Source organism: Haemaphysalis longicornis, unplaced genomic scaffold (genome assembly GCF_048455015.1).
Source record: "Haemaphysalis longicornis isolate Haplotype H1 unplaced genomic scaffold, Haemaphysalis longicornis Haplotype H1 scaffold_3, whole genome shotgun sequence".
NCBI classification, from domain to species: Eukaryota; Metazoa; Arthropoda; class Arachnida; order Ixodida; family Ixodidae; genus Haemaphysalis; species Haemaphysalis longicornis.
This window is the reverse complement of record NW_027526335.1, coordinates 129,809,126-129,833,773: the sequence shown is the minus strand read 5'-3', so window position 1 is coordinate 129,833,773 and position 24,648 is coordinate 129,809,126. Positions and strand designations below refer to the sequence as shown.

The window sequence follows — 24,648 nt, the reverse complement described above, 5'->3', positions numbered from 1 at the left end:
CTGCTGTCGTAAAAAAATGCTCAGACTGTATCACACAGGAGATTATTGAAGCTGAATTAATCCACAGGCTTGGGCAAGCATGCGTTAGTTCACCGTCACTAGCCCTTACCACAAAAGAATTGGACTTTCTGCGCATGCGCCATGTATAAAAACCCAGATAAGCGTGACTACTGTGCGTATATATAGGTGTGTCTTTTTTTCATTAAAACTGTTGGTTCAGCGCTCGTGTGTGTCAAGTACTCTTCCTTGTGTCCGTGTGTAAACCACGCTGTCTTCTCGTAATCCTCCTGTGGGCATCTATGGCTTCAGTGCACTCGCATTAAACAAAAAGAGGGAGGAGCAGGAGCATTTTAATCAATTCCTACCTTTATATCAAAAGCAATTACCATGATAGTACGACATAACAGTTGTGCCATTTGGAGGACTAAAACTGCGGTCTGCACGGTCAAAACTTAAAAAGGTGTCAATACGCAGAGCTTTCTTTTAAGCGCATAATAAGTGCGACTCACATATTTATAGCCTTCCAATCTAGGACTGTGCATCCCACATGGTTTCGATCTGTCTCCTTTTATTTATTAAGCTATCACTTGTTTTCCTCCAATGTTCGCAACAAGCTTTCTTTCCACAGGCCAAAAATATGTGCAACAACAACTGTTTTTCTTATCATATTTTCACTAGTTCAAAAGAATCCGAAACAGGAAAGGACAGGTTGCAGTCTTTCTTCTGAGCTTCTCCTTCCCCAACAAATTTTCACACCACTTACGTTACACCGAGATCCCACAGAGCGGACTTTGGCCAGATATCTTCTTCCAGACAACTTTTTTCTCGAAGTCTTCTGCAGTCTCCCATCTTGAATGCCGACTGCAACCATCTTGAGAACTCGCACATCAGGCAGTGTTAAAAGCAATGGCACAAGACACCGCGGTCTTTCCACTTTGCCTCCGAGCACACCGCCGGTAGCGCACTACATCGGTCCACACAGTCACGTACAAAAGGTCACGCTGTTTGTCCACATTGAGGCACGATATGCAGGCTTTTTCTTTTTTTTTTTTCGAGGTCTCGCCTTGGATTTCCCCTGCCCCCACACAAGCTCAACACACACACACACACACACACCCAACTGTCTGGATTGTACGGGGCCCTTTTTTTTTCCGGTGGTGGTGGGGGGCAGGCGAGTGATGAGCGGCAGCCACGTTCAGAGTTGAGCGCGCGTGACGGCACACTCAAAACACGGAGTCTGTGTCGTCGGAGGGTGGGAGCAGAGGCAGGAGGAGGGAAAGGTGCCATCACATCACACGCACGTCTCCCTCGCTTCGGTGAGGTCCTGGGAGTTCAGTAGTTCTCAGGTTATGCTGTAGCCCGGAGTGATGTGGATTCCCAACGCTTCCAGGCGCTTGGCTGTGGGCGCATGTAAAAGCGGCGACAAAAGTACACATTAGGAGGAGGAGGCGTTGAACAACGAATCACGATGAAGCGAGGTGATTAACCAAAGGGCGAGATGTTAATTTTGACTGAAAATCTACAAGGACTAATAAAAATTTCTTGCATAATGTGATAATGTTTAAATAAAAAAGAAATGACGAGCGCTGATTTCTATTTGAATAAAATATACTGCTGATAATGAATACCGTCAACGGCCATTTTTTAGGCAACTATCCTTAGAGAGGTTTTTTTTTTTTTTTTTTTGGACAACTGCTACTGCTAGGTTTTCCCCACATTTGAGCAATCCCTACACAGCCCACAATACATTCCGTCGACTTTGTTTCCGGGTTCAGTACATGACTGACTCACAACTTTGACACCAATTCGCCAAACATAGCTCTAAAGTTATGCAATTTTTGTTTGGCAGGATGCCTTCTGCAAAATCTAGGATACTAAATCTAGAATCCAAATAGTAGAAACACTTCAATACTTCAAACACTGAGTGTCCACTACGGATTGAATGAAGTAGCTCATGGCGTCCGCAAGGTATCTGACGTTATGAAAATTCACAAAACCATTAGTAGAGAACACTTATAATGTACTCTGCAATAGCAGCCAAAAAAGTGATACTGTACTATAACAGAGTAGTGAGCTGGGCAAGTTGGTATGGCGTCATTCTGGGGAACAGAGCGAAAAGGACATGGAGAAGGTCGCTAAAAGCGGCCACCTACTCCAGGCTGGCAGACCACTGCCGCGCATGCGGGAGCGCCTGCTATCCTTTGCTTAAAGAAACAACCGTTCTTTCTAGACATGCCAGGCATACAGGCCGGGAAATCATTGAAGCTTTTCACATCAGGAGATTGGGAGCCAATTGTGTTAGCCAAACGTCGATTGCGCTGAGCGACAAAGAATATCCGTACTTGGCTAGCACGTGCTGTGGTTCATGATGTTCCGTTGTTTTGTATCCTTGTTATCAGCCCGGTGCGGCCCACTGTTTATTCTTCACGAGTTTCATGTTAAGACGTTGAGTGCTGACGATGTGGGAGAGAACGGGGTCCGGGAGAGTGTGCTGGATTCGGATGTTTTTGTGTTTTTATATCTCCCTCTCTTCTGTTGTAAACGTTTATTTTCCGCACGGATCGCGTGAATAAACCAGTTGTGAGTCAGCGCTCGTCCTGTCTGTTTCTTTCGTCCACGTCCTTTTCGCGCTGTTCCCCAGAATGATACTGTACTATCACCATAAACATGCTCAAACTTGAGGTCACACGCAAAACCTACTTTTCAAGCATTCTTATAAACACAGGCATAGCATTTATTTCAAGTCATTTTCACACCATTTACTGCTACTGGACTTTTTAAATTTCGAGGCATGGTTTTTAACTTTATTTTACAGTGTTTTGAGGGAGGGCACTTATTCCTCGGCATCTGGGAGGTGCCACTGACGCTACTACTGGTACAATGTGATGACAATGCACGCTGTGCCATGGGTGACTGTATTTTAAGCCGTGCAATATACACTGAGTTTCTCAGAAGGTGAACCAGTCATTATAAAAAAATGCGGTTAATCTTGTACCGCACTGCATGGGGTTACGTTATAAATGTTCTCCAATGTGGTGTGCTTCATTAAGCTGAGATTAAACACTACCCCAGGCGTCTAGTAGCGCTCTTTGGGCAAAAAAAGTCCCCCCCAAAAAAGCAACAACTGCCAAAGGCTAGCACTAAAATGATGGTCCCAGCTCACAACAGTTGAAGCAGATTGTTACAGATTAAGACCTTGTTACAATGAAGGCAAAAACAGTGTCTACCAGGCTGACATTACGGAAATCCTTGAAGTGTTCCGGTTTTTTCTGAGTGCTTTTGCGAAATTCCCTGAGTGACAGAACTCTGTTTTATCTCAAGGCAGGCTGACAGTATGCAGTTTGATGCTGGCCTTCTCTAGTTGGTACGTTAAAGAAACAAAAAATCGACCCAACAACTACCGTAAAATACCGATCACCCCACCCATGCAAGCGACCCCCAAGCATTTTCCCGGAATTTAGAATTTCGGTACACGACCAAGCAAGCGCCCCCCCCACTTCCCGCTATTCCGAAAGCGTTTTTTTTTTTTCAGGCTTTTGGATGCCACAGTGTTCAAAGCCGATGCCGAATCCAATACAATCCAAGTCGTTGCTGCTACGAGAACGCGTTACCAGTCATCGTCGCCATTTTTTCGGGAGCGGTTGTCTTTGTTCACTATGCATTCGTACATGGTAAAAAGGAAGCTCGAAGTAGTGGACTGGCATCGGAAAAATGGCAGAAACGTGCACCTCACTTCTCGCGTGTTCAAATAGGACGGTAAAAGGATATGTGAGTGGGATAAGAACTACAAAGTTTTGCTGCAACAAAACTTCGTTGTCCTCGAGGACCCTGACGAGCTGCAGACCGAGGGCCTGAACCTTATTTTGGGATCGAATTCTGGAAAATCGTTTTGCAGATTTAACAGTGATTGAAGTGAATGTGAAAATTTACGTTTTTGGCATTGCCTAGAAGTGTCATGACCCAAAAATGAACATTTTTCATAATGAAGGCTACAGTGCCTTTCTCGCGATCGCCGCCATTTTGTGCCGCCATCTTGAATTTGGGGCCCGATCCGAATAAGGGCTCCCTCCCTATCTCTAAGCCAATTATCTACAAGTTTTGGGGGGGCGCTTGCTCGGTATTTTACGGTACTACCATACCAGACAGCACAGGAAGGCTGAGATCAAGCACACATTATTAGATCAAACAAAGACAGGCTAGTCACATGCAGGGATATTATAACTCACTACAGGTTAGCCGAATGCAAATATCCACCGGCTCACCCCACCCTTACCAGGAAAGAGGCAGTCACGTGGCAACAGTTGCAGACAAACACTTCTCCCAGCCCTGTTTCGCTAAGCCATTCCTATCCCAACCTTTATTCAAACCTCTACATTCTATGCAACAGCAGACCTACAGCACATGATATGATCCTGCCATGAGCTCCGAAGAAATACAACCAACAATGACAGCAAGTCAGATATCAATACACTTAGAAGATACAATATCAAGACCATAGGACAATGGGAGACTGTTCTGCTCAGCTCCACGCCGGAGACACTACTCAAAGCAGCCCAGATCGCCGAAGTTGGTGCTAGGATCCTAGGAATTCTGGCTGAGAGCTGAGCAGGGAAGACCATTTAACACATCTACCTTTCAGAACCAACCTTGGGCATTAAATAAAGCCCCCCCCCCCCCCCCCCCCCCCCCCCCTCCCCTCCCCTCTCTCTCTCTCTCTCTCTCTCTCTCTCTCTCTCTCTCTCTCTCTCTCTCTCTCTCTCTCTCTCTCTCTCTCTCTCTCTCTCTCTCTCTCTCTCTTGATAACTGAGGTGGACAAATATCTATCCCAATTTTGAGTGCAACTCTAATTCGAACAGCAAAGAGCAGTGTTTCTTTCTAGTAAACTCACTGGGAATTATTCTGAATAGCATAGCAAAAAATTGTGAAACTCACTCCAAATGGTATTGGACATTTTTGAATACAAATTTTACGAATATAGATCTAAATGTGATATATTTTTATCAACTGATCGCAACCTCACTCAAGAGCAAGATCCTTTGATGGAAAGATTTCACATCCCCCCGAAATACAGTCACACGGCTACAAATTAAAACTTAACAGCTTACTTAGAAACCGTGCAGTCGAAGAAAATATGCCTTGGTCCGGGATTGCCAAACATAGAACCTGATTGCCAAATTTTCCCTTCACAGAAACGTATTCCAACTTGGGGCCTTTTCCTAAACTGGTAAAAAGCAGGAATCTCTCTCAGCAATCATAGCGATGAACCACAGTTTTACCTACCGCTGATGATAGAAATCTGGCAGTTAAGTAAGTTGTAAAACTCAGGAGGTTATTGACGGAAAGAGGTTACTGGCTAACTTGCAATGCTTTGGGTTTGTCCAGTTTTGGACAGAAAGATGCACTTGAAAGTCATCATATTTGAAACGTCACACAAAGCTTTCCTGTAGCACCACTGCAGTCATTAGGACTAAGGCGGTATAGAATGGCATGACTACCAGTGCACAATTTGTCCCTTTGTAGCTGTGGCCACGTCGGCAGACCATGGCTCAGTGTGAAGCTACTGTCACCCTGTTTCTTCTAAACAGCTCACGGTTACTAGAGCCAGCATTATCGTGACTTTTGTTCTCCTTGAATAAAATTATGAATAATTTTCCCTGATGGAAGCCCATATTCCATGAGCTTTACAGAGAATCCTAATTCCCGGAGAATTCCTAGTTTTCTCAGTTGGTCAGTTGGTCAACACGGTGGAAAGGGGAGTGCGAATTTACTTTCTTATAACCACTACTTCACTATAATTTTTAATTCTACATGCCCTACAAATAATACAGAAGGAAATTGCTACTATACTTTGTCATATCCATTACTTAATTACCTGAATTGCAGTTTAATGCTAACCGGGTGCATTCTGTTCAGCCCGCTGCTTCTCTCAGCGCATACAATTTGAAGAGCCACTGACCTCGCGTGTGTTGGTCTCTGTCGCACTCCGCCTCCGACATCTCCTGATGGTCTCCGTAGCTTCCATTGCCTGCTCGCTGGAATGTGTACGCCGCTCCTTCACTGTCACTGTCATCGGCAGAATGGCTGGGAACAAAGAGGTGAGAACAACTGTTAACTTTAGCAGGATGGGAAGTTGGGCGAGTTGGTGTTGGTGTTGAAGCCTACTGTGTTGTTTAGGCACAGGGTCAGGATAGAGCACTGCACGGGCCTGGGCTCAGTGCCGCGGGCCCGGGCTGGGCTCGAGCTTGACGCCATGGGCCCGGGCTGGGCTCAGGCTTGAATTCATTGGCCCGGCCTTTAACAGTTCTGACGTGAAGTGTAGAAAAGAGCATAAAAATGAATATTATGAGTTAACTTTTACGCACTTCTTGATGTTAGTTGTACACATTGTTTTAAAAACATGTTTTGTTAGGTCTGATAGTCACTATACTGTAATTTTAACCACATTTTATGTACTGCATACACGTTTTATATTTTGGTGTATAACATATCAAAGATACGGTTACAAGGAATGCCCTAGCGGGGAAGGAATTAAGACACCCTGCAGCTATGCACCTATGTCTATGTACGTGTGTTTTAGATGTTGAACCAATTTAAATGCGGCTGCCATGGCTCAAAATCAAACTCGCGCGCTAGAGAAGCGCCACCGCTTAACAACCACTGCAGGGAAAATATTTCAACACGCACATACTCGTGGATTAAAGAAATTTCAGCAATACTAACTTGTGACCGAGACAACCACCGCGAAGTTGCCAAAACTCTGGTACTCAAAGGTGATGGTGTCTCTCGTGTAAGAATACGAGCTATTATTACGCCGATGTGGCGTGAACTGCAGACGGTGTAAGCTAAACTATGTGCACTTTTAAGCCCTTATTTTTCGCATTTAAATTCACGACGTGCTTGTACAGACTATATGCGCCGTCTGATTTCCCGCTACGAAGACACTGGACCAAATATAATAAACAATTTTTCTTCAGCGTCTAAGACCGGGCCTGGTCACACACACGCGGGGCCCTTCCTAGGCTCAAAAATAAAGGACTGGGCCCGGGCCGGGACTAGGCTTGAGACGATGGGCTTGGGCCGGGCCCGGGCTAGGCTCACTTATGAATGCCCAGGCCGGGCCCGGGTCGGGCTCAGGCTTCACAAAGCGGGCTCGGGCCATAAAATCAGGCCCGTGCAGTGCTCTAGGTCAGGACACAAAGGCAGATTATGGAAGCTTGGAAAATCAGCCGGGACGGGTCGATGTGTGAGAGTAATCCTTCGGTCAGTCTACAAGATGCAGAGTTGGCGCTTCTGGAACGACACGTGCAGTGATAGCACACATACCTCATAGGTTGTGTTTTTTATGTCCAGTGTTATTTTTTATTCATAATCTCTGTATATATGCGTTAATCAGTAGGGCTATGTTCGTCGGTTTTACTCTGTTTCTTAATAAATGTTGCCAGTTGCTAGTAGTGCATTGTCCTGTGTATCTCTTTTCTTGTTCAATGTCTTTCCCACGCCTGTTTTCAAGATGGACTGTTACCCGCAACTCTCAACCAATGCAGCCTTGGAATCTGCCGTGACTGCTTCATGCACACGGACCAGCCTTAAATTGGACCAAATGACCTCTCTGTCAGGCTGTTGCAACCCTATCCTGCAAGCTCCCAAACTCCAGTACGGTATCTTCTTTTGCTCGGTTTAATGCGGCGGCCATGCAGTTTCGGAAATGACTGTAAGGTGGCAAAATAGCTGGGCTGCATGTGGCCAGAGTAGCAACTTTCGAAGCCAACTTCCTTCTCATTGAGGAGAAAGTTGGCTTCGAAATCTAAAGACAATTAGAATGAAACCCAACATGAATTCTTGTCCTGTAGCAAAGTGTGCGGGTAAACAGATGCTGCTCAACATAATTTTTTGCTTGTGAGACAGCTGGGGAGAGCACCAGAGACAAAGTTCCAATAACTACCGGCAAGCAATCATGAACTTAAGAGCCAACACCACTGCTTTTTTTTTGTTCTTGATGCTAGTCTTTTTTGGGGTACTTAAACCTGATAATTTTACTGTCTGTATGTCCCACGATTCAGCTTTCTGTCCAAAAGTTAAAAGAAGAATTGAACGAAAGATTGAGAGAGGCAAAATTTTTGCAAATAACTAAATCTGCAAACACATTTCATACTTGTCAACATTGTGCAGCAAAAAGAAAACAAGTGACATACTTAAGGCAAAACATCAATACATAAGTGGTATGCGCAGTGTTCTTTTAACTAAAAATGCACGGCTGCTTGATTTTGACGACAGCAAATAAAAAAATACATGTTGAAAACAACACTTTCCACTTGTAGATGGCATGCGAGCAGTGAAACACGGGCAAAATGAATTGACTTGGAGCACACCTCCACTGTATTTATCGTGGGAGCAGCGAGAGGGAAGGGGAAGGGCGTGAGAGGTGGGCGTGAGTCTTTCACTAACATTTGCAGCAAAGTGAGCAGACACGCGCCTTTTTTTTTTTTTTTTTTTCGGTTGCCTTCTGCATTGAAAGGGCAATTTAGCCCGCATTTACAACAATGAGGAGGGGGTGCATGGGCGGAAGGGGGAATTCCAGGACAGAGAAAAACCCACATACTGACCAAGCTGTTTCATGGGCTCCCACTGGACAAAAACCTCGACAGAGTTTTGCTGGTAAGGTTGGTTTACGATTTAGAGCGGTTGAATTTCGGTTGCAAGTACTATCTGTGAAGGTGCACTGCTGACCTGAAATGCCATTTTGACCCGTTTTTCAAGCATGACAGCTAGACCCATGGGAACATTGAGAATTCATGTCAACTGCAATTTATGGTTATTTTGATTTCATTTCTAGACTCAGACCATCACATCTGGCACTAAAACTAGACTACAGTCCTAACTATTGTTTTGGATCTGAAAAACTGCTGCACACACATTTTTACTTTTTTAATGATATAGTGCCTAAATGTGCGTCCAATTCTGATTGATTGATTGTAGGGTTCAACGCGCCGACGCAACACAGGCGATGAGGCGCGCCGTAGTGGAGGGCTCCAGATTAATTTTGACCACCTGGGGATCTTTTTCATGCGCCACCGAAATCTCCTGCACATGGGCGTTTTGGCTTTTCGCCTCCATCAGAAAAGCGGCTGCCGCGGCCGTGCATCCAATTCTGGATTTTACTATATTAATAGTGTAGAGCGCTTATAACATATGTCGTAGGAGTAACAAACATCCACACTATAAGCAATACTACACTATAACCAAAACGTATGCGAGCCTAACCATATCACAATTTACCTTCCAATCATTCCTTTGCTTACCATCATCACTCAAACAAACACCACTTAAAAACAGAGGCACGGTCTTTATTTCGTCTCTGTTTTTTCCGCATCAGATGCTGCTGCATGGTCTTCCAAACCGCGAGCATGGCTTTATGTTTTGCAGGATCTCAGCTTCTTAGCCTCTAGAAGAGCAGATGCCAAGAGACAGAAGCAGCCCGGCTTATGCCCGCAAGACAACGTAATAAACGCAAGCTCAACTTTTTTTTTTTTTCATCCGCACCTTGTGTTCGCAATGCCGAAGGCGGTTGCTTAACAACACGATGTACAGTTAGTGGAAACCTCGGCATCCCAGCTGGGCTCGCTATCTCCAAATGTTCGAAAAGGAACAGGGTGGTTGCTTATCAGCACAAGGTTCTAATTGCAATAACTTGCCACGCTCGGCTGGGGAGGGGGGGCTCGCCATTTTCAGAGGTGTGCCGAGAACAAGGGCAATTGTGGTTATCAGGCGAGTGCAAATGAAACACGCAAACTAAAGGGTGCCTATTTTTTAATTTTCTGCATCTAAGTTAGAGAAGAGAAAGGGACGCTGGCTGCGTCAGGTAGCTGAATCAATCTTTTTTATTTCTTTTTCTGTGACCCTAAAACGATGCCCCAGCTTCGCCCGCGAATCAGCGGACTCGTCAAAAAACCACACTATAAGCAGTATTATTGTGCTCTGGGCAGCCACGTTTTAAGTGGCATGCTAATGCATCAAGTTCTATGGGAGGCCTACCGGTGGCCAGGAAAACCCGCGTTATATATGCGGTCCCACACTATAAGTGGTTATGTTATATAGATGGTCTACACTGTATTTCTTTATGAGATATTTTAACTTCGTAAATTTTTTGGTGTCATCGGAACAATTAACTTTTTGTCTGTGCAATTTCTGAAAGAGCTTTTAATGGCTCATATCATTGAAAAGAGCATCGACTTTTGCCTACAATTTAACGCACTACAACACACGCTAAGCTGTGATATGTAAAAAAAAAGAAAAAGATTCCTATACACCTGAAAAAAAGGTCATTTTCCTGCAGTAAGGAGTAGCCTGCTTGTCAATTTCATAACCATGCCTTTTTTCATGGTGGTGCCACATATAGAGAGTCACCCTGACAGAGTCAGGATTAAAGGGACACTGAAGTGAATTTGTCAAGCTCCCATTTTTGCTTGCACTGCATAGACTGGCTCAAATTAGCACACTTTTCATCGTTTATCCGGTTGACAAATCGGTAATTATTTTACAAAGCGCGAAAGAAGAAAAACTACCATGCGCGGTTTGCGGCGGCCGCACCAACTAAGGCTGTGACGTTGAGAGGAGGGGCGCCGTGATTGGACGATGCCCAAGGTTAGCAATCACACAAGTTTCGGTTTCGGTTTCGGTTCTGTAAAACATAACCAATGGCTTTGTTGGATGGGCATTCTCAATAACTCAGTAATCATCTTCCGCGCTTCTGCCATGTTGTCAGCTGTAAAAATGTATAAAGATAAGCCTCCCAGGACGGCTTGGAATCATAGCATTCACTAGCCGAGGCCTACGCAGTGCATGGACGCCCTCCGCGTACCCGCAGACGCCAAAATGTCACACGCTTTTCCCCCATATTTGGAGCTTGCCTCACTAATGCCTGTACCGTAAAAAGCGTGTTCGCACCAGGCCAAGGGTCTGTTCATTCTGGCCTGTGCCCACTGCCCGCAAGCAGTCGGTGCTTATGGCAACAGCACGCCAACGAGAACTCGCTAGCGCGCCAGTGCCAGCCTGCGCGCGTTCTGTGAACTAGTTCGTGGAGCCATGAATGTTACGGCCCAAAAAAAGGTGAACTCAATGTAGAAAACGAAAAAGTTAACTTACAAAAAAAAAAAAAAAAGCACGTACCCGCGGGGACTCGAACTTGTGACTTGCAAAACACTTGCGGCGACATACCTAGCGCCCCAGACCACTCGGCCACGGGACGGGCTCCACCGGCCTTGCTAATATCAGGTACATATATTACAACAAGTTTACACTTTTATTTAGTTTTGGCATTTCAAGCAGCTTAGGTGACTATTTGTTGTATTGCGCTCGTGCAGTAAGCGTCCCCCGAGTTTCCACAATAGCTCACGTCTAGCAATTGCATTTCGTAGACGAAAAAGCGTTCGCAGATGCGTAGTCGTGCTGCTGACCGCTGTGCTTGTTCGCCCAGCGCAAAAAAGTGCTTCCCGCACCCTATTTTTACGCTGTACGGTAAAAATATCAGTTGATTTTATTTCCTTAGTACCTATATTGACTTCGCTGACTCTTCTCCCGCCTTCAAGAGGCCTTATATTTTCCTACTGGCGTACCAGTCAGCGACGCGTCGCATGTGCGCTTGTGCAACGCTTGTGTGAAGCGACCTTGACTTGGAGCTAGATACAGTGTACAAACTAACCAAGTAAAGAAAGGCTCATTCTTCCATTCACAAACGTGTCCTGGCTTCGTTTCAACTGAGCGAACGAATTGCGACGACCCGTCGGCGGCCGGCGGACGAAACGCTGGGCCGACTGACTCTGTCTGAAGGCCGGGGAGCCGTGCAGTAGCGCAGCCAATTGCGAGCTCAGCTCCTCGCGACGTCACACGAAAACGCCGCAGAAAATGGGCGAGCGTGAAGAGAGGAGGACAGCATTTTCGAATTAATTTTTCTACTAAATAAAATCGCGTAAACACGCCCAGAGTGGTCGTAACATGGCCTGGGCACTCCGGACTACAATTTGCGCAAGTAATCCCACAATGTTTACATATCACTTCAGTGTCCCTTTAAAGCTTGATAGAGGCAGGATAAATAAATCTCAATGCACACAATCTCCGTTTCAAGCTCTTTCAACTTTTCCCAGTTTTAGTCCAAGCAGCTGAGGAAAACCTATGTTAGCCGCTGTAGTACGCAGTTTGGTGGAAATGTATTTGGAACATAAACTAGGCACTGCTATGTCAAGAACCAACCGATTAATGGTTTTCCAGCGCTGCCCTTTCAAGTACAACTACTACTTAGCTTCCTTTTCCACGAAATGAGAATAAGGCATTGACAAACACGCAGCACATAAAATTGAGGCCCAAGCTTACAAGTTTTTCGTCCAGTATGCCAATCTAATCTAACGACCTCTGACCTTTGTGTGTGACATAGTGGGACTGCACTTACTTAATAGGTAGCCTCTGTCTCCCAATACTGTTTTATTTCTCCAATAAGCTTACCAGGCCTCTTCTGACTTAATTCCCACCACCAGGCCCCTGCTTCGGTCACTTTGACCAAACACGTACCCGTCGGATGCCAAACTTGATGACTTGAAGCCTGTCCTGTGATTCCTGGCTTCCCTGGATAGCCGCCGGCCCTCAATGGCCAGTTGCGTAGTGGATCCAGAATTGGCCTTTGTCATTAAGCCTGCGAGGACCGAGTGAAAAGGGAGAGAGGGGAAGGAGAGAATTATTACAGGCAGAATTCATCTTTGATGGCTATCTCAAAAGGGGCCATAAAGACAACACAGAAGTTTGTTTTGTTTAAAAAAATTTTACGGGTGTCCAGCAGCAAATGATGCTTTATGCTTAGAGGAATTCAACAATTAAAAAATTAATTCTCCCACTGCATTGCACGTTTTGTGACATCAGCAATGATGTAATAGAAGGAGACTGTTAGAAACATCGCTAGCTTCAGTTCCAGTGGAGGAGGTCACAGGCATTCTGCATTGCTGGGTGTGCCTTTACCAACGTAGCCAAACAACGCTTCCGCATTTTAAAAGTAATTGTTGTTTGCCCTTCCTTGGCAGGGTGGCGAGGGAGTGGAGGAGAAAAAAAAAACTTTATTCAGAAGCAAGAGTAGAGTCTTAATGATCCTGTGCTCTTAGTGGGGGATGTGGCATGACTTGGCTGCCTCTCGAACTCTTTGAATCAGAGTCCTTTGGGACTGAAGTCCAGAGCAGTTGAGAAGGGCTGTCTCCCAGGTCTCTCTGATGGGGGTGAGGGATGTTGGTGATCCCAACATTAAAAAGGAAACTGCGACTCAAAGCAGTGGGGGAGCAGGTAACACTCATTCAGATTTTTAAAGACGGTAGTCTTTTTTCAGGCAACTTCAATGCGAAAATTTTGGTCTGTCGGTCTGTCTGTCTGTCTGTCTGTCTCTCTTGATTTAGCCACCCAGCCACAAAAATTAAAATAATCCTTAAATAGGAAGACTATATAGGCAAAACACTTCCGAACTACTAAATCTGGTAGCATACTTTATACTTCTTCTCCACATTGTTCAGCAAAAAGGAATAATTAGGCCCATTTGAGGCAAAACCTAAGTACATAACTGACACTAGCATTGCTCTCTAAACTAAGAATAGACGTGGGCTTGATTTTTGTGACAGAATAAAAAGAACGTATTAAAAACAATGTTTTAATCAAAAAATACAGAACGGACTCACACTTGAGCCTCACACTCGAAGTGGCATCCAAAGCCCAACAGCAACAAACGACCCCAACAGATAGCGTGCCAGCAGTGCCAACGCGGAAAGATTGAAGTAAGCAAACCTCTATTGCGTTTAGCACGGGAAGAATGAGATGGGTGAAGAACAGCGCGAGGGGGTGGAGGGGCAGGGAGTGGAGGCAGTTACGGGGCAGGAAGGGCAGAAGATTATCGTCTTTTGACAACATTTGCAACAAAGCGAGCCGATATGCGGCCAATTTTTTAAGAGGGCCCACTTGGCTTATTGCTGAGCCTACATGAGTTGAACTGAATACCTGGTAAAAAAAAAAAGTTACAATGAAAGTTTTGTTTGATTAAATGGAATGCCAATCAACAGTCCAGCCATACTTCAGATACATTACTTCAAGCTCACAGCCTCCCCAATTCAATGGTCCAGCTGAAGCAGGAATTTCTGCTCTAAGTGGGGCCTCTTTTCGGATGGACGTGCAGACAGCCATTCTTACAACATGCACCTCATGCCCTAAATGGATACTGGACTATGCCAATACCAACTGCAGCAGGCACCCCAGCTATCCTGGCTACAAGGTCAAAGTGATGTTGGGATCGACAACTTATTGCGGCTTTACACAAAGTGATTGATAAAATTTTACGTCTATCCGACATTTTCAGAAACAGATCAAAATTTGTGCGACACAAAGCCAGCTTTTCCCGATAACTTAATGCAAGCACTTTGTGAAAGCGCTCCCTACAAGTTTTCTTGCGAGTGACTCACCTGATTTCCGAGGTGTCTGATAAATGTTTGATACAGGGGCTGCAGCACTGTCTCCCATGTGAGAGTAGCTCTCTTCTTCAGTCTGCAATGAGAAGAAGAGATATGCATGCAAGCAGAGGCAGGAATTATGAATTTGAGGGCAGAGAGGAATAGTGTAGATGTACACTATTAGGGTCATGCCAACATTAATAGCACAAAAACCATCCCCACTTTGCTACACCAACAATATAACGCCACTAACGCAGTTAGGGCAAAATTGTTAGTTAAGCAAATTTTAAACCACCGTTTAACTTCTTGCAGCAATATTGTGAGGAACGAAACACTCAACGAACACAAAACTGAAATTTGGGGAAGCGTAATGCACAAAGCTACATAGCAGCGCTATAAAGTGCGGAAGTGGGAATACTGCAGGCATAGGTAGTCATGAATTTGTGACACAACAAACTATTTTGAACACCTTGTACTCTTAGCAAGATCTTTTTGAAAGCTTAGGCTCTCTCCACAATGGTGCATACAAGGAGACGTTTGTCCTGTGAAAAATAAACTTATTTCACTTTTTGTAGAGATAACTACCTCATAAATTGCAATTTGTCTATCTGGAGAAATGAATTTAGTGGTTGAGGTATTCAGGGGTGGGGCAGCTAGAACAGCTTTTTGAGCAATTTCTGGAGCAGAAAAAAACTGCATTTCAGAGCACAAAAACCCACTTTTGGAGGAGCAGCTCGCACGTGTAAAAAATATTATTTTGGAGCAGCACAGGAGCAGAGTACCACAAAGCAAAACTTGTTTTAGAGGGTAAAATATGTCTTGGGTGAAGGCACAAGTGATGCTTTCGGTCCAAATTGATGGCACGACACAACACGTGCACCCCAACCTTCCAGCCGTCTTCGAGCACAACCGGCCACTCTGGAGAAAGTGTTTGTTACCATCTTTCAACAGAGCCTGATATCTCACAACTGGATGCACTGGATACAACTGGATACACAATTGGATACACCGTGATCTTCTAAGATGTTGTTTATGCGGTGCAGGAACGCAACTTGCAAGCGAGTGTTCGGGCCCCCGTAACCCATACCAATTAGTGTTTCCTACGATGGCATACATACGCTTTCTCTCGCCAACGCCACCCCAACAAAAGCAGTGCTCATTTCTTTTTCTGGAATAAACTGCCTTTTGGAAGGGGTTGCGAAGAGAAAATGCATTGGCCTTTGCTTAACTTTGTCTGCTTAAATGACCTTTTGAGAACACAAATCCCAAATATTCTCACAATTCATTGCTTCTAGAATTTAGGAGAGACGCCTTTGAAATTCTCGTTTTGAGGCGCATCGCAAGCGATCATGCGCTCGTCGTCGGGCGGCAGCACAACTAGCAGTGACATCACATTACGTCGCGTCAGCTCGTCTTTCACTGCGGGGACACGAGGAACTCTTTGCCCTTGGGCATAAAGTTTGTAGTTGTGTGCCTTTTGCCTTCCCTTGTAGAACCTCCGTTTGTAGAACCTCCCGTGGGGACGAAGTGAAAAAAAACCCGGGCTCGAGCCCGAGCCCGCGCAACGAGCGCGCAGGGGTTTGTTACCAGAGCGGGCTGACAGATCCGCGGCCTTTACGGATGATGCGAGCTAATCACCAGAGGGCAGTTCTGGTCTGGCAACCATGGTAGCCCCGCAAAAAAATGGCGGGAAAATTTGCGGGTACGCCAGCCGAAATGCTACCGAATACACCAACATTTCAAATTTGGCTCTTGGCTTCGAATACAATGCTCACAAGCTTAGTAGAGATCATAAATAACTAAGAAAATAAACAAATGAACATATTCACGAATGGCTTTTGGCAAAAGTACACATGCAAGCTCAATCATTCATTCCTCAATGAGGTGAAGTCCAAAAAGCTCCCTCAAGGTCCACACTAACTGTAATCGGGCCATTTCAAAGGGGTTTGATATGTCAGCAGCCAGTTAAGCTGCCCCTCGTTTTAGATGAATACCGTGCGAATGAACTACATATAACATTGCACAACATGAAGCCATTCTGTGCCTTGATAAAATGGTTGAACAAATGGTTTTCACAGGATAAGTACGAGATAGGAGCCTGTTAGTTCCCTAGGGGCTGCTAATGGGACCTCATAACAGTGCCAAGCTATAGAAAGAGGTAGGGAAATAAAGAGTATGACAGAAGCCCATCTGGTTGGGAGAAGACATGACTGATTCAAACCTGACTACAACCATGAAACTTTGTAAAAGCAAGGATGTTGTAAGTCATTGTGAACAAGGCTCGAAACATCTTAGTTCTTACAAACTTCACTGGTCGGAGTCAGTTTTCAATTACTGTTACATAGAAAGCTTCCTGTGTCACTACAAAAGTTGGTATACAACCAATGAGTTCTTCTGGTACTGACGTATGGGGTGGAAACTCGGGTTTTCACTAAGCGACTTGAAAGGAAACTCAGACCAGCCCAAAGGGGGCTACGGAAAGAACGCTAGGGGGTCACACTTGGGGATAAGAAAACAACGGCAAGGATTAAGGAACGGGCAGGCTTAAAAGACATGTTGAAGTATAAACTAAGCGAAGAAAATGGGCATGGGAGGGACACGTCATGCGCATGCGGGCAACAGGTGGACATCCATTTAATGGAGTGGTTGCCAATAGACTCTAAACGCAACAGGGGTTGGCCAAGCACTCGATGGAGGGATGTACTACGCAAATTTGGGGGCAAAGGGTGGACCTGACTAATACTCGATAGACGTGGCTGGAGATCTTTGGGAGAAGCTTTCGGCCTGCAGTGGACACAACCAGGCTCTTATTCTGGCCTTTCATTGCAGCGTTAGAATGGTGATTTCAGCATCAGAAAATTTAAAGTTTAGGCATTAACGAATAGTAGAGGTTAGGCCACTTTTTCCTCTGTGAAAAATGCCATGAACCATCATGCGTTGGGTACATTCCCTGTGCAAAGCAAGTCTAAGTCAAAGCAAGTCTAATGGCTGTAATTTGAGTCTGTCCGGCTGAGTGGAGGGTACTGCAATGCTCTTACATGTGAAAATAGCTTTTGAGGATCTCCTTGACTTGAGGCTCAAGTGGGGGAGGAATCTAGAATACCAGAATAAGTCTAAGCAAGTCTAAGCAAGTCTACTGGCCGTATTCCGAGTCTGCCGTCGACTCGATGTGTTTCCTCGACTCGGCTGAGCAGCAGATATGGGGGAGGAATCTAGAATACCAAAGTAAGTCTAAGCAAGTCTAATTCTAGGCAAGTCTACTAACCGTAATCTGAGTCTGCCCTTGACTCCATGTGTTTCCTTGACTCGATTGAGTGGCAGATACCGCAATGCCTTTGGATGTGAAAATCGCTTTCAAGGATCTCCTTGACTGGAGGTTCCAGTGGAGGAGGAATTCAGAATACCAGAACAAGTGTAAAAATGCAGAAAAACTGGCCGTCATGGAAAGCGTCGTTTCCCTCCTGTCTTGTTTTTACTCTGTGGTTGGAGTAAGTTATCGCCACATGAAGAGAGAGGTGAGGAGGGCGAGGGGACAGGCGGTGGAGGAGGAGGAGGGGGAGCGGCCTACCCAACGGGGATAGGGCACCTCGTAGATGTGCTCCCTGCGCACTCGCTTGAGCGTCTGCTGCACGGCGGCGGCCTCGGCGGCAGCGGCGGCGGCGGTGTCCGAGGGGCCCCCGCCTCCTCCCTGCTGCTTGCCGAGGGGCTGGACGCGGCCCATGGCGTAGGGGGAGGGGTAGTACAGCTGCTCCTTGCTGGGGCTCTCCAGGCTGCTGCCTGTCTGCTTCAGGATGGACAGGCTCATGGCCGCCTCCAGGTTCTTGTCCTCCGCGCACGAGTCTGGTGGGGTGGGAGCAGAGGAGGAGGTCAGCGCTGGTGGGAGCGTGCTGTCTGCCTTTGGCAGGCAAGATTCCGTTCCCTTGAGTTCCCCCACCATGTGAGGCATAAAATCAATCTATGAATGATATTTGCAGTGTTCCTTTATTAAAAAAATTTATGGATGTTTGGTTTTTGTGATACCAAATGAAATACTACGTCAACTGCAGAAAAGCGTCGCCTGCTGTTGCCCGTGCCACTATAGCTCCTGGCGGAATTTTACGAAATCAAACAGCAACAGTAACAAAAGGTTCAACTAGATAGGTTCCACGTTCTGCTTGGAATGCACGTAGACCAGTTCAACGTGGTTCTATAAACATTGTACTAGGGTGCCTCAATTCACGCACGTCTCCGCCGTAGGCATCCGGCCTGGGGCAGTAGAACACGGTAAATTTAAATCGACTTGAGCAAATTTTTAGCGCGTTATCTTGGGAGGAACGAGACGACAGAGGAACAGCATGAAAGGTGAGCAGGAAACAGAAGGGAGGCGTTTACATGGCAGGGGTGCCAGTCGACTATATATAATTTTTCGCCGACTTTTGCAACGAAAAGGGCAGATACGCAGCCATTTTTTGTTTTTGGCAACTGCAAAAAGAACCCCACTGTTTGGCCTCAGTAGCTTAGTGGTAGAATCGTTAGTTCTGGTTCGAACGGCCTGGATTCGAGACCCAGCAGTGCCAAAATATTTGCGAGATCCATGATTTTTTTTACTGTAAAATGTTCTCTTGGCTCAATGCTACGTATTACTTCCATAAATAAGGGTGGTCTGGTACCTTCTAGGTAGGTGTAGTGGTAGAGCACGGCATATCAACAAGTTTAAATAATGTTCTACATCGCACTGGAAGTGTTTTACTTGTAGCTATCATAGAACAGAATATATCGCCTTTGGCAAACTTCACCATACAATGTGACAAACGCCTGCCCCAGGTGAAAAAATATGTTTGTTTGTAAGTCACAATGCCCCCAACACTGTAGTCAATCCCAACACTTATTTCAATCCTGCTTTTCATAGAAGACTACGCGTGCTAGGCAAAGAGTACAGTGAATGACCCAAAACCATTCCTTCCCCTTGCACACACACAGCCCACATTCAGCCCTAGAATGTTCTCAGCCATAGCGCAATCCCTGTCTAGTACAGTCTGGTATTTCATAATTTCGTAACTTGTAGGTTCAGGCTTGCTGCCTGAGGCCACTAGGCCACTTTTTACCCCCACCAGTTATAGAGAGAAACTAAAGTGCTATAGCTTTTTCAATATGTTCTCAATTATGGTCTTTAACTGCGCATGAAGGTAGCAAGAAGTTTTTCTTCTCTAATTTCTGACGCAGTAACCACAGGCCGAGCTATTTGCTGGACATGGATTGACTGGTAGATTATGCTGGTAGCAGGTCAAGATTACCCCATGGTGGAGCATTTCAAGTGTTGGCTGATGCATATGAAGCTCAACAAGCTGCTGACATCATAAAGCTACCTATGGGTCATTATTTCTGTCATTGGCCAGATTACGTAGCCATGAAGAGTTCTTTTATTGCAGTTGTAGCCGCATCACCATCATCACGTTCGGGTTACCAGTTATAGAGCGCCATGTGGTCTCTCTCTCCCCTCCTAGTGCTCAACACAGTTAAACCTCATTATAACAAAACTGAAGGGGCCCCGCAATCTGCTTGTTATAACCAATATTTCGTCATAGCCCTAGCGGGAATTTACCGCAAATATTGTGCCCTGTACTTACCCAAAACAAATAGCCGGCGAGTTGATCTCGCCGCATGGCAGTACACAACAAAAAATAAACTGCATTTCGGAGATACAAAAAGGAAAAGTGACGCACCTACTTTATTGCAGTTAAATATACGTAACCTGTATTTCCAAAAGACTTTGCTACAAGGAAGTCTGTAACTGGACGTTGATGCGTCTTTCTGATGCAAATGATGGCTCGCTCAGCTTCGTGCTCAATGGGACGTTTTTTATCACAGCCACCTTCTGGTCTAGCGTTACAGTCTTTCACTTTCAAATCACACGTGCAGTACAATAAAAAATAAGGCTGAAGCACTAAAGAACAACAACAACAAATGAAACACGACACTGTCGTGAAATTGGCTCAAAATTTGATTTCATCATGATATCTGTTCATTATATCCCGTAACGGGCTAATTTTGCCTCGTTAAAACGACGTTCTAAATACATTGGTTTCTATGGGGACTTTCAAGCAGAATTATTTTCAAGGGGACTTTCAAGCAGAGTTATATCCTGTCTCGCTATAATGAGGTCTAACTGTTCAAGATAAGGGGGGAGTAAATGGCTAGCTTCATTCTTACACACTATAATAAAACGATAATGAATCCTCAAAATTATGCCTCCTACCCGTTACCTTAATACCCATCCAGTTGACACTGGCCAACCTAAAAATTTACCCATTCTTTACCACAGGTTCTTTACTTAGAATTTACCACAACAGATAAGCCGTCCACTATCACTGGTATACACATACGTATGTGTTCACACACTCACCTGCTGTGTGTTCATGCGACATGTTTGTCGGTACATGATACGCACACTATGTGACGTAGCCCAAGAGCAAAAGCCAGAAACTAAAAGAAAAGTAACAAGAGCAATTCCATGCTCAGTGCAAATTATACAGTTAAACCTCGATGTAACAAATTTGGTAAAATTCGTAATTTACTTCGTTACATGGAAATATCACTACATTAAAATTTGCGGTTATAATGAAGTGTCCATCGCGTGAAGCGTTTCCTGCAAACGAAAACGTGGCGCGCATGCACGGCTGGCGCACTGTTTCTGTTTCAGTCAGAGCTTAATCGCCTGCACGGGCATCGGCGTGAACCGCATGGGGCGTATTCTGCACGCAAAAACGCACCCTGCAAGCTACACGCGCGCTGAGACAGTCGCAGAGGCCACCCGCGCGATGCAGGTTGCTCCAGTGATTGCTTCTAACCGCTCGCTGAAATGCAACTCGAGAAGCACACAAGAGGGGCATGCAAGAAAAAAAGCGGATAACATGGGCGAAATTTTCACTGTAATACGTTATACGCGCTGCTTAGGAAAGCAGCCATCAAATATCCTCCGTGCTGGTAAGCATAATCGTCTCTGGCGGGGCCAGCAGGTATCCCCGAGCGCTTCGAAGCTCCCGCCATAGGGTGCACACCTCCCCATTGGCGAAACTGGTCAGGCGTCACCCACTGCCGCACGCAGCCGTCACCCCCAGAAAATCTGCACAGCGCGAGTTGCTTTCTGGCCGAGGCAGAGTGAAAACAACGCACACGCAAGGCTCATAACGATTCACAAATGCTTGCTGGAACTATGGAACCCAACAAGCATTAGCGAATTCAAACGAAGGGCAAAGCAGCGGAATGCGGTTCCGGCGGCCCCGCTAGAGATGATTAGGCTTATTAACGCGGAGGATATTTGACGGGCGCTTTCGTAAGCGGCGCTTGTGACGTTTTACAGTGAACATTTCAGTGAGCGGTTAGAAGCGGTCGCTGGAGCTACCCCCATCGGGTGGGTGGTGTCCGTGGCTGCTTCAGTGCGCCTGTGGCTCGAGAGGCGCATTTTTGGGTGCAGAAAATGCCGCCCCATGCGGTTCACGCTGATGCCCGCGTAGGCGATTAAGCTCCGACAGAAACAGAAACAGTGCGCCAGCCACGTATGCACGCCACGCAGTTTGCAGGCAAGGAGCTTGCTCACGGACTCCGTGGCTCGCTGCATTCGCAGCATTGGGCGGCCGGTGTTGCCGTTCACATTTTATTGAGACCCCATTTTGGCGCTTGCATCTCCCAAAATCCACTTCTAGAACTAAAATTTTGTGCCTAGTTCTCCATGAAGCTTCATTACATTGAAATGTCCGCAAATGGGACTTCGTTACACGGGGGGTGAAAATACATGGTGTGCATACACTTGAAGTTACAAAAAGTTCCGTGGTTCGTTACATCAAGGGTTTTGTTACATTGAAGTTCGTTACATCGAGGTATAACTGTACCTATTTTTTAATGCACACCCATACCAATAATTGACAGATCTTAAGGGTAAAGTTTGAGTGTGGGTTATGCGTGAATTTTGCCCAAAATGCCGCTTCACCACAATGTGTGCTGCGCTGTGATGCATGCGTCAACACTGTCTCGCTCTTGCTCTATTCTAGCCATCCCATTTTTATCGTGAGTGCACTTGCGTTCTAAAGTCAGGTGTCACCGTGCATCATCAAAGAAAATGAGATAACAGGCGTTGTCCCCTGGAACAAAGGGGAGGAGAGCTTCTGACAACCCAGCACCTAAGTGTATAGGCAGCTCAGTGATACGCTTTGCCAAAAAGCAATATGTCTTTTCGGCTCCCCTTTTCCCCAACTCTGTGCTACTTATGTATGAGTATTAGTATTAAAAAAGAAGAGTTTTATAACTGCTGGTAGGTTCATTATCTGAATAAACAGAATGTAATTGTGCAATACTTAGGGATGGGCGAATATTCGGTATTGTCGAATATTCGATCGAATAGCTCTCTATTCGTTATTCGCTTCGATCCGAATGCAGATATTCGATATTTTCGAATTATTCGATGCTCCCGCATAGGCAGATAAAAGCCAAGCTTTTCGGTCAAGCTTTCCGAGAGTTACCCCAGGCTTGGCTCAAGACCCACCAACGCGGACATTTCTATTATCAGTGCCGGCACTGCCGAGTTGCTGCCTTGCCTAGAGGTTCGACGAAGCTCTCGGCCGCCAGCACACTTTAGGTTAAAAAAAAGGCGGCACTGAAAGGACACCGCTCCGAACATAGCGGCACCAAGCCAGCAGACTTGTACAGGCCGCCATTGTGAATAGGCATGCCGCCATTTTGAATAGGCTCGCTCAGTGCAGCAGTACGCCGCACTAAGCGAGCCTATTCAAAATGGCGGCCAGCCACTCGCGCTTTGCTTGGCTACGGCCGAGGATACTAGTGGCTACAATACTTCTTTTTTTAGCGGAGCTTCTAGGCGGCGCTTAACTCTGCGAGTTTCTAGGCGGCGCTTAAACTTGTGAATGAGCAGCCGGCGGAAACTGCTGCACCTAGAGCATATGGCGCAACAGGCATTTCTTCATGAAAACTTGTGAATACAGCAAAGGAAAGCTGTGTGTAAGATTTTGCAATAAATGTTCAACTGGTAATAGTTTTACACAATGCTATGCCTACGTGAGTTCTAATTATTAGAAAAAATTGTGTACATTAATCAGGTCACAAGTTGCTCATTTGTCTTTGTGATTTGCAATGTGTACTATTCGAACTATTCGATTCGAAATTATTCGACCAAATCACTATTCGCTTCGAATTCGCTTCGAACCTCAAAATCTATATTCGCCCATCCCTAGCAATACTCCTTCTTTATAAAAACTGAAAGGTTGCATTATGTGGTCATGGTGCGGGTGACATGCGGAAATTTTTTAAAGCGAAGTCTTAGATGGCTAGGCGGAAAGAAAATCCGGTGGTCCCATGTATGAGGAAAACTCCTCCAGCCCAATCCCATGTGCATGCGTAAAAAAAGCAGGTCGAAGAGGAGATAGAAGTCAAACGAGAGAGACTGGTTGGGTGTATACATGACATAGCTGCACCCTCACATCAACTGACAGTAGTCAGTGGAAATGGCGCATTGGAAGGAGTGAAAAAAATTACGGCCGTTCCACTCAATGTAAAAGCTGTCAGAAGTGCAAAGCAGTGACTCGCCGTAATGGGCTGTAGTGGCGTTATCCGCTCACTGCTACCCCCCAATGCAATTCAAATTTCCCGCCTTCGCAGTACTTGCGCGCCCCCTGCCTGAACCTGCGCCAGCGTTGCACTGCCACTTTTTTTTCGCTTGCTATCGTAAAGACCAACCCAGCGAGCCTTCCTAACTAAATGAACGTGCGCGCTGCCAGTTAATTACGTATATTTTGCCTCAAATGTACCTACAGTTTTCTTTGCACTAAACAACGGGGATATGTATGACAAGCACTAACGGTTCACGAGTTTCGAACGCTTATGACTATCTAAACCGCCTGGCTTTTGAAGCCTCTGGGTTATGCCACGACGACGGAACACTGTGTAGCTCTACTTGGGTCCAGCGAGCGAGCTACGACGACAAGGCGAGCCCCTAAAGTGCTCTGCACTTAAAAGAGTCCTCCTTCACAGTGAGCCACTGCGTGCGGCACAGCTCAAGCGACAGTGGCGGGCAGGGGCTGTGGTGGTGCGGGCGGAGCAGTGCCAATGACTGTACCCAGCTTCGCCGGTCATCCCTCTTCACAGAGTGGATGGAAGGCCATTGGATTTCGCTTTGTTGCTGTTTTTCTCCAGG

At 45.8% G+C, this 24,648-nt stretch overlaps 1 protein-coding gene across 1 annotated transcript in view; it reads right to left on the bottom strand.

Annotated features, from left to right (window-relative positions):
• Positions 1–475: 475 nt before the first annotated feature.
• Positions 476–24,648, bottom strand: part of LOC144175080 (cell adhesion molecule Dscam1-like) — a 159,372-nt gene continuing 135,199 nt past the window's right edge. Inside the window, exons 20-24 of the mRNA XM_077704126.1 lie at positions 18,034–18,305; positions 14,478–14,559; positions 12,562–12,682; positions 5,957–6,081; positions 476–1,398 (exon numbers count right to left, since the gene is read on the bottom strand). Of these exons, the coding sequence (XP_077560252.1) occupies positions 1,343–1,398; positions 5,957–6,081; positions 12,562–12,682; positions 14,478–14,559; positions 18,034–18,305 (656 nt within the window). The 3' untranslated portion in view covers positions 476–1,342. The remainder of the gene's footprint in view (positions 1,399–5,956; positions 6,082–12,561; positions 12,683–14,477; positions 14,560–18,033; positions 18,306–24,648) is intronic.